The sequence below is a fragment of the Enoplosus armatus genome, chromosome 5 (genome assembly GCF_043641665.1).
Source record: "Enoplosus armatus isolate fEnoArm2 chromosome 5, fEnoArm2.hap1, whole genome shotgun sequence".
NCBI lineage: Eukaryota > Metazoa > Chordata > Actinopteri > Centrarchiformes > Enoplosidae > Enoplosus > Enoplosus armatus.
The window spans coordinates 13186437-13196203 of NC_092184.1; the positions used below are offsets into that span (position 1 = coordinate 13186437).

General features: G+C 40.3%; 2 protein-coding genes across 2 annotated transcripts; one reads left to right on the plus strand and one right to left on the minus strand.

Annotated features, from left to right (window-relative positions):
• Positions 1-42: 42 nt before the first annotated feature.
• Positions 43-5130, minus strand: bud23 (BUD23 rRNA methyltransferase and ribosome maturation factor). Its single transcript, XM_070906099.1, has 12 exons — positions 4981-5130; positions 4608-4645; positions 3866-3961; positions 3291-3373; positions 2551-2647; positions 2360-2456; positions 2212-2262; positions 2038-2123; positions 1767-1812; positions 1617-1678; positions 627-716; positions 43-442 (listed from the first exon to the last, which is right to left on the minus strand). The coding sequence occupies exons 1-12, from the start codon at positions 5026-5028 to the stop codon at positions 388-390; spliced, it is 849 nt and encodes a 282-aa protein (XP_070762200.1). The 5' UTR covers positions 5029-5130; the 3' UTR covers positions 43-387.
• Positions 5131-5958: 828 nt separating this feature from the next.
• dnajc30b (DnaJ (Hsp40) homolog, subfamily C, member 30b) lies at positions 5959-7152 on the plus strand. The gene has a single exon (XM_070906019.1). The coding sequence runs from the start codon at positions 5959-5961 to the stop codon at positions 7150-7152; it is 1194 nt and encodes a 397-aa protein (XP_070762120.1).
• Positions 7153-9767: the final 2615 nt, after the last annotated feature.

Sequence of the window (9767 nt, forward strand, 5' to 3'; positions counted from 1 at the left end):
ACAAAAAAATGAATATAATACAAATCTCTATTTGTGCAGAATTTTAATTGAGAAATTATTGAATATAATACAATAAACAGCTGATCAGAGATAGAAGATAAAAATTGTTTTAATTCTATTATAGGCGTCTTGTGTTACCAGTAAGTAGTACAGATGTCTGCCCATGTACTTGGTACATGGAGAGGGAAATCTTACCACTATTTGTAAGAAACAAATTGCCTCAACCAAACATAAAAACGATTGGCCATAATAGCATTTCACTCTTGCGTCTCATGAATTCAAGAGCTGAAAAATGAACCAAGTCCAAATGCCCTGCAGTTCCAGAGGTGATTGCGAGAAGGGTGGTACAGACGAGAGCTAATGAAGGCACAGCCGCATGAGTCAGAGCTAGAAATGAGGTCTTCTCTGACGTCCAGTGTATTTAGTGTCGGCTCGAACCTCCCTGCACGCCGACAAACACACAGCAGAGAGAGAAGAGGCGTCAGCAAGTGTTACAGAATGCAGCTAATAAGAGGGGATTCAGTTCAACTTAAGTATATTACATGATTTAGGACATGAATATTTCAGCACAAGATGATAAATGCAATTTTCTGTCCCGAAAGAGTTAAAAACAGTCATGTACATACCGTCCCTGTCTTCTCCTCCTCTCCTTCTTCTCAAAGATCCAATCTCGTCCCTTCTTCGCTGATTTCCCCTTCATGTTTTTGAACCGGCATCTTCACAAAGACAAAATGTGGCTGATAAGCTTAGTTAAAATGCGCTTTTTTCTTTGTAATAAACCGCATCCAAAACTCTGCCTCTGATGCAAAATGTTTTCACATGTCCGGTCTCTTTGCGCAACCAGAAGGAGCAACTTTAGCATCAGTATGTGAAGGGGAGGAAAAGCTGCCTGACAGGGTTTTAAATCAGGCAGGACAACGACCCTTTTTAGATTTCTCTCGGTCTGTTGGCTTCATCAAAGCAGGTATGACTGAACCTGCACTTATCATGGCCAAGACCTGCTCCCTATCCAAGTCAGGATGTTTTTAAATGGCTGTTTTAATACAAATCAACAACAAAATAGGGATTATCCTAATCAGAGAAAAGTAGGGCTGCAGCTAACGATTATTTCCCTTATCAGTGAATATAATGAATTATTGTCTTGATTAATCGTATTGTGAAAAGGTGAAAAATGGTGATCACAATTTCCCAGAGCTCAATGTTTCCTAAAGACCAATATTAAAATGACTCATGTAGTCCAGCTAACAGTCCAAAACCTAAACAATATTCAGTATAGTATCATATAAGAGATAAGAAAAGCAGCAAATCCTCACATTGGAGAAGCTGAAACCAGCAAATGTTAAGAAAAGAAATTAAAAAATAATTAAATGTATGCATGTTAAAATCCCATTACATTTGGGGTATCTACAAAATGCTTTACATGCAAATGTTTATTTCAGCAGTCACAAATGAACAGCAGACGCTCAGACGGCCTCAAGCTGCAACTCATCACGTTTCTCAATAAAATACAACAACCAAATAAATCCAGATGCGAATGAAACAAACTCTGCTACTTCCATAGTTTCCTCAAACCATCCCAATAATCAGATCACTCAGACTGCTGTGAATATCTTTACCTTTGTCCTGAAAACTGGACCTGGTTTGGAGTCGTTCTGTCTGAAGTTTCTGATCCCAGTCCCTGAATTGAACAAAAAATGATCATAATGTAGCTAAACTGAATGTAGACATCCACAATATCCACTAATGCTAACTCCTTTGTGCCTTACTTTGGGGAGGACTCCTGTTGCTCCAGCAAAGAGACACAGAAAGAACCTGGAAACAAACAAGATGCGCAAGTGTGTGAAAGTGAACTCCTGTGTAATAATTCATCATGAGGCTAATGTGACAAACAGTCAATATGAATGTCATCCTGTTCTAATTAGCCTTGTGTTGCAACTACACTGCTACTAATTTCACAGGCTATTAAGAAGGAATCAATTGCAAATGGCTGCAGATGAACATGTCAAAATAAAAGCCCAGCTTCTGATAGGTACTGACTTTTTAGCCTTGCTGCTGTTGGGGTAATCCACCACCATGCCTCCACCGAAGCCTGCCTTCATGGCCTGCGTCGTGATCAGCTCGAGCTTCAGAGAAAGAAGAAGACTGAAGGTGAGTCAGGGAATCTGGAGAAAACTTCTGATTTTACATCCACTATCCATAAAGTTGCTTCACCTGTTCTGAGTTCTCTGGATAAAGCTGAAAAACTGCACGAGAGCCTCTTGACTGAAAGACAAAGAGCAAGGAGAAGTCTTCACTGTAAAATATGGCATCTGGATGTTTAATTTTTTCGAAGAAGTGAACAAGAATGACAAAACCTTACCAGAGAGGAATAGAGAGTACTAAAGAAGGTGTAGAGTCTCTTTGGAGGACTATGTGTCCTCTTGTCTGCATTACAGAGCCACTGCAGGGCAGAGATACTGACAGGGGATAAAGTGAAAGGTAAATGAAAAACGGAGTCAGAAATTATTCTAAATAAATCCAGGGAAAGCATAAGCATGCTTTGTTCTTCACCTGATGCAACCGTCAAAGGTGCCGGGTCGAAAAGGCATCCCCTGGCCCATGTCTCCCACTAAGAGATCTCCCTCTACTTCTCTGTCCAGAGCAACATCTGTCACAGGAAGACGTTTACATCTGATCAATGTTTCAGCAATTTATCCACATCTTCTTTTAGAGTAAATGCAGAATTAAGCAAATAAACAAACCCTAAAAAGACATGAGAAATTTTGTGCAACAGTTAAAATGTCACTCAGAGGGCTAAGACAGAAACCTCTGACTTAATCTGTGTTTAATATGCAAAACCATGTTGACCAACCAATGAGCGCCTGAAGCGCTCCGCTTTGCATCCGAGAGATGGTAGAAATTAATATGCAAAGCCAAGTCAGTGCCTGGAGCCTTTTTTTTTTAATGCACAATAAATTTGTCTAATCAACTTCCAGATTCTCTGAGCAGCTGGAACATTTTGGGAATATATTCCAGTTCTAGCACAATATATTAGGAAAAACTATGAATGTTTTCACACAGTCCACATGAAGGATTCATCATTAGTGATATCAATATGACAAGAGAGCACGCAGAGGTAACAATGGTTCATTTCCCTCTGTTTTTCTCAGTTTAACCATTTCAGAAAGTCATATAATTTAACTCTACATCACGTTAAGAAGATTAAGATAATACCACATGATATTTAGTATAATATCACAATATCATCCAGCTTTAGATTTTTGATTTGAATGCAACAGTGTCAAACTAACCCAGCATTGCGGTGCTGATGTCGACCCCGACCCAGTAGTGTCCCTCCTCTGACAGGTAGTCTCCACTGAGACCAGAGCCGCACCTGAGGGACAGACAGTCTCTTGAGTCCTTCACTTCACAAACACACAAGGTTGCTGTATTATTCTGGGTCTTATGCGCCACTCTGACAATCAGATTAAATGACTCTCAAACACTGCCAGACTTTCACAGCACTGTCAACACTTCCAACACAACGCTTTCAGTGACACACTGAGTTTGTCAGAAGCATCCAACCTCAAACTCCATGTTTCTGTGATGTTGCTATAAAGAGAGATAAAGATATTGTTTTTAAATCTACAAGTTAGAATACACTCAGAATGGTAGAATTCACATAATCAAGAAGATGTTACTAATGTTGTAGCAAAAGTCAAATTTGTCTTCAATGATGCAACAATAATCTCAACACACAATGTACAACCTCTTTAGACAATGCTTAGTCTTATTCATGTTGCGGTTCACAGAAAAACATGATTGTGTTATTTCTTACTCAAAGTGTTGCTTTAATCAAGTTAATAGTGTAATACCACTCACTCACCCTACATCTAGCAGGAAGCACGGCTGTCCCTCTGGCAGGTTTAAAAGCTCTACAGCTCTCTCTGACATCTGGGTCTGGATCTCAATCATTCGAGAGCTGTGACACAACAAAACACACAGATATTTCAGTTACAGTTTGATGTGTGACTTCTGGCAATGAAAAGACATTCTTAAAGAAACAAACTCAACCTTTACAAGCGGCCATCATCTACCACACAACTGAAGCAATCTCTCCAGCTATCGCTGTAAAGCAAGTCTGCAGAAGCAGACACGGAATTATGCATTACTTTCTTTTTTATCTACCAGGTTAAATGCAACCTAAAACACAACTTTAAATATTGTTGCACCAATTACTTTGAAGAGGAAATGTATACACTACAACCACAGACAATTGTCTCCTTAATTTGGACATTGGAGCTGATGATGTGATATATTTGAATTAGTGACTTAATGGCCAACTCTGTGGGCTTTGTTCCATCCAAATGAGTTGTATGTGGCTTTCAGCAGTGACAGAAATAGTGTCCCATATCCCAGTAAAACCATCAGGAGCAGCCCACTATTCTTATTCTTGTATTTATTTGTTGCCAACACTATAGTGTGTGTGTCTTTTTTTAAATAATTTCAATTCACAAAATAGACCAGAGCTGCTCATGATTATGGAAAATGTATTTGTTGACAGATATGCTAAGATAGAAACATAGTGACAAGTCAGGAAATTAAGCACAAATAACACCCAGACTCACTTCTGAGAGTATTTCTTTGCCTCGTCTTCATTGTAGAACTGCGGGGATGAGAGCACATCAGATTAACACATCAATAAAACAGCTCGCCACATTGGCTGTCAGCTGACTCCACTGTAGTCCCAGTTTGAGCCTCTCATGTGTTATCATTACATCCCACTTCACATACTAGAGCTAATAACAGTATTAAAATTGAAAGCATTGAGTAGTTAGCCTATCGTCTAGTCAACATGCATTCAATTCCCTGTTGAAATGCTGGTAAACTATATCCAAGGGCCGTCGAGGGGACCTTTAAAGACCCTAAATGCTCCTGCCGAAACAGGTAGGACTACAGTTAGCCTAGCAGCTAAAAACTACAATAAACCGCGTCACTGACCACATCCGGAGGAGCTGTGTGTTCAGGACGTCGACAGCTGGAGGTCATGGTTGTCCCTGTGTATGTGTCAGTATCCGAGGATGCAGAGTTAATTTGTAAAATCGGTTCATAAACAAGCTAAATGTTGTGGTAGCAGACACGTGAAGCAGAATGACGTCACACGCAAGCGACGTACGGAGCACTTCTTCGTCGAGTTTAATAAAAGCGCTTAATACGCTTACATCGCCACCTATAGTTCGCCAAGGTAGATGTTGACATTGCAACATTGCAAAAAACTCAGGAAATAATCCAAGCAACTACAAACAAGAAAACAAATTCATCAGTAAATATAATTAACAAATTACATAAAACAGATACTAATGAAATACAATTGCACAATATATAGGCTACTGCCAACTGTTTACATCATCTTAAGGTATTTTTAAACTAAAGCGTTCTTAAAGATTTTAAGTAGGGTTTCAAATCATTTGAGTACCCTTCAAATATCTAAATTATGTATATAAAATTAAATGATTCCAGTTTTCGGAAAGAAAGAAAGAAAAGAAAAAAAATGTTACTGTATTGAAAATCAGGAATTACATTTTTGCTGGCTAATTATCCGCATAATCTTTCTCAGAGGAGAAATCAAATTAATTATCAAAAAACATTTCCCAATTTTAAGATCAATCTCAAAATCAACCTCCTCCATTTTTGGGAGTGAAAGGGAATGAGAAAGGAAATACATTTCTTGGAAAATGCCTGTAACGATATATTTATTTTTTACTGGAAAAGTCGATCTTCAAAGTTTGTTATGACATAGGCTACCGGTATGTTATCAAAGAAATATATATCTTTTTAGTTACCCGTTTTCTGCTAAATCGTTGGTCGGGTACTAGAAGTACTTCCTGTAAACATTGACTCTTATTGGTTCCACGTTAAGTGACGTAGCCGGATGCTGCTGCTGTTTTCCGGCATGCTCCCCGCTCCGTAATCGGTAAAATGGCAGAGGTCGGACAGAGGCTGGGGAGCGGAGCTTACCGGCTGTCCGCGCTCAGAAACAGCCAGGGTCGACCGATGTGCACTGGAGAAAGTCCCGGATCTCTGCTGGTGACCGGCGCCTTCAGTGACAGTCGGATAAAACAGGAATCAACCCAGGATCAACGTGAAGTTCAGCCGGTGTCAAAGAGCGAAGCAACTCAACGCCAATCAGGGAAACTTTCCAGAGTGAGAGCAAGTGAAAGTCAACCTGAAAATAAGACTATGCGTTGTGCCCCATTTTTGGAAATGGAGTCATCGCGTTTTATCGGGTTTGTTCAAACCAGAGAGAGTCTGCAAGCTCATTCAACAGCCCTGTACCTGTCAGCAAGACTCCAGCCTCTCCTCCAGGAGAAGCTGCTGCCTGGCAGGATGTCATCCTGGAGCAGAGGAGCTGTTTCCATCCACCCTGCCACCTTCAGGTCCCCTCAGCAGCTCAGAGCTTTCTGCACTGTTATCTTCATTCTGGCAGAGCAGGGGTCAGAGAGGCCAGGTTGTGGGCTGAGACTGAGGCGTCCGAAACTGCATCCTGACGCCCTGCAAGCATCTACAACTAGCAGAAGCTACAGCTGGAGGAGTGGCAGCTCCAAAGATGCTCCTGTGCTGTACAGAAGCAGGACAGCCTATTATGACATCCTCAAAGTGGCCCCCGGCGCCACACAGTCCCAGATCAAGACAGCCTACTACAAGCAGTCCTTCATCTACCACCCTGACAAGAACCCGGGGAACAAGGAGGCCACCGAGCGCTTCTCTGAGATCAGCGAGGCTTACTCTGTGCTGGGCAGCATCAGCCTGAGGAGGAAGTATGACTGTGGTATTCTGAGCCAGTCGGACGTTCAAAGTTCAGGGAGGCCGTCCTCCAAAGAGACCACCAGCAGATCCACGGGCTCCCCACAGCAGCAGCATCAGCATCAACACAGAGCCAGGCGCTTCTCCCAAGCTGGAGGGAAGACCATGTTTGATTTTGACGCCTTTTATCAGGCTCACTACGGGGAGCAGCTGCAGAGGGAGCGGGACATGAAAGCCAGGAAGCAGCGCATGCAGAAGCAGCAGAAGGAGAATCTTAGCAAGTGGAAGCAGGGGAAAATGATGGAGTTGACTGTGGCGATGCTGCTGGCCATAGCAGGACTACTTTTTGTCAATCTCAGCAAGCCCTGAAATAGAAACAGCAACCGGACATGTACCTATCAGGTTGCATGTTATGACTCTCGGGGTGGGGAGGAGGTGGAGGGGGTGCTACCTCAGACTGTTTTGCAAGTGTTGCACAGTTTCTGACCGTTTAAAATTATTATTTTTAGTGTGCTGGATCACTGTGTTTTATTCGTTAGAAGCCATGGATAGTCAAACTGTCTGCCCTCACAAGCTGATTGTCCTGAACACTTACTTACTGAAGACGTGTTTAGTATCAACAATTAACAATAAACCTTAATTTATTTTCTTTTTTGTTAGTACTGAGAAGCGTGAAGCCAAAGTACTTTTTTTTTTTTTGGCAGCTTAAACTCAATTCTGTTCATCTAAATACCGCACAAGGATGGAAGAATTAAATGTATCATGCTGAACAACATAATTCCTCTTCCTTTCCCTACACACTGGATCTGTAATGGAGAAAATGACTGAACTGTACAGAAGATGATTTATTAGGACATTAATACACATTTTAACGCCTTCCTCCAGGTGTTTTAAGTGTGTATGTGTGTATGTACTGTATAGATGAGATGCCACATTATGTTAAATTGTTTATTTTGTGTAAAGGAAACTGTGTTAAGCAATTGTAATAGAAACATTTGATATATGTTTCTTTGTTTTCATTTAATGATCATTGTAAATACGTAGTTGCAATTAGACATCATTTTGTTTCTGCAGTGTTATGAGATCTGACCTCTAGAGGGCGTCTGAATACATCACAATGATCTGTGTGTTGCAGCTGGAGGCCTGAGGGGCTCAGTGAGTTGAAACTCTGTGTGGGATGATATTAATGCATGTTATGGAGGTCTGGGCCTGCTGAGAGCTGCTGCTGTTGTTGTTGACAGCGTGTCTGTTTATTTTGTCCAGTATCCCCTGAAGTCGCTACATATTAGAAACATCAAACATGGTAAATGACTGGGGTTATGTTATCAGTCTTTAAACTGATTGAAAGTGGTCGATACAAGTCATACAACTCATAGTGTGTTTGTATTATGGCCTAATTATGGACCTTAGGCTGACTTTATTCAGTATAAACTGAAACCACATGACAAACGTGTCACACGTCTGTTAATACAGAAAGTTAGATGTGTTGTGTGGACAGATAATTTTATCTCTACAGAGCGATGCCCCATTGCTTTAAATACTTTATCAGCTTATGTTTGTAACACTAAAGCTCTTGACCTTTCTGAGCCTTTAATCTCCAACATTTTCCATCTGATTGTGACATTTATGAGTAAATAACTGCAGAAAAATGTGCAATAGTTTGTTCACATTTTATTCACAGAAATATAAAGTAGTATGTCAAGTACATCACTTTGTACAAAATTGCACAGACTCTTCAAAACTCAGTCAGACAACAGAAAGCTTTAAGAAGTGTTACGAAAATAAAAGGGAGACGTGAGCAATCTGTGATATGTGAGATGGGCTCTTGCAACAGACAGGTTCCACTGAGGATGTTTCATCAAGAAGAATCAATCAATTGTACATAAATAAGACTCAATAGGAAAAATGTAATTTACAACGGCTGAGGAATAAATATGTTTCAAAAATAGGATTCAAATTGGCACATGAACTGCTTCGTCTGCTCCTCCACTGAAAGTGACATTTCACCTTCGAAGCTAAATGCCCATGCTTGAAAAGACAGATGTCGATATGTTTAGTCCCACTGAACACAAGTGTTGCATGTGTTTGAGATACAGTAACCGTTTGCCGCCTGTTTGCAGTGATATGAAAAAGGTGTCTGCTTTTGTGTTCATGTTATCAGGTGTGTCTTAACATGTTTCAAAAGAAAAGGTTGACATTTTGGGATGTACGCTTGGATGTAAAGACTGACAATTACCACTTAATATCTGTATGGTAATTATGAAGCTACCGCTAGCAGCTAATTTAGCTTGGTATAAAGACAGGAAAGGAGACAAACACCTGGCTCTGTCCAAAAGTAACAAAGTCCACCTGCTAGCTTCTCTAAAGCTCTTTAACGTACAAAAATTGAAGTGTAAAAACAACAAATCAGTGTTTTACTGAGTGTGCTGTAGTGCTTTTTTCCAACATAGAAATAGTCTGGCACACAAATCTTGTCTTGTTTTAAAACAGATTAAAACAAACAAGATATGTTTTCATTAGTGAGATTTAACTGGACTACAGTTTCCCCCTGTTTCCAGTCTTTATGCTAAGATATGCTAATCATCTGCTAGCAGTATATCTTCATGTTTTTTACAGACATGAGACTGGTATTAATTTTCTCATTTAACTCAAGAAAGCAAATAAGTTCCCAAAATGTTGAACCTTCCCTTTAAGAGGATATTTTAACTGACATTTTGTGTCATAATGAATGTCTAGACCATGATGTCAATTCTTACAGTAACATGAATATTTTGTGGTGTTTATTATTAACTTAACAAAGCTTGAACTTAGTACTTTGTCAGCATAAAGTAAAGCAGCATTGTGACATCTTTCTATTCAAGCATGGCCATCTAGTACTTTACCATACTGCCTGTATCGTTCCAGTCCACACCAGGCCGCATAAACTGTACGCAATACTGCCACCTTTCTAAAAAACAAGTCCCCAGTCCCTCCGATAAATGCTG

What these genes read in the sequence shown, in the direction of transcription:
- dnajc30b (XM_070906019.1), top strand. Translation starts at nt 5,959, where the DNA reads ATGGCAGAGGTCGGACAGAGGCTGGGGAGCGGAGCTTACCGGCTGTCC.
- bud23 (XM_070906099.1), bottom strand. Translation starts at nt 5,028, where the DNA reads ATGACCTCCAGCTGTCGACGTCCTGAACACACAGCTCCTCCGGATGTG. An exon ending in ACCTTTGACGGTTGCATCAG is followed by an intron (nt 2,457 to 2,550) that starts GTGAAGAACAAA and finishes ATCCCCTGTCAG; the next exon opens with TATCTCTGCCCTGCAGTGGC. An exon ending in ATCCAGAGAACTCAGAACAG is followed by an intron (nt 2,124 to 2,211) that starts GTGAAGCAACTT and finishes CTTTCTCTGAAG; the next exon opens with CTCGAGCTGATCACGACGCA.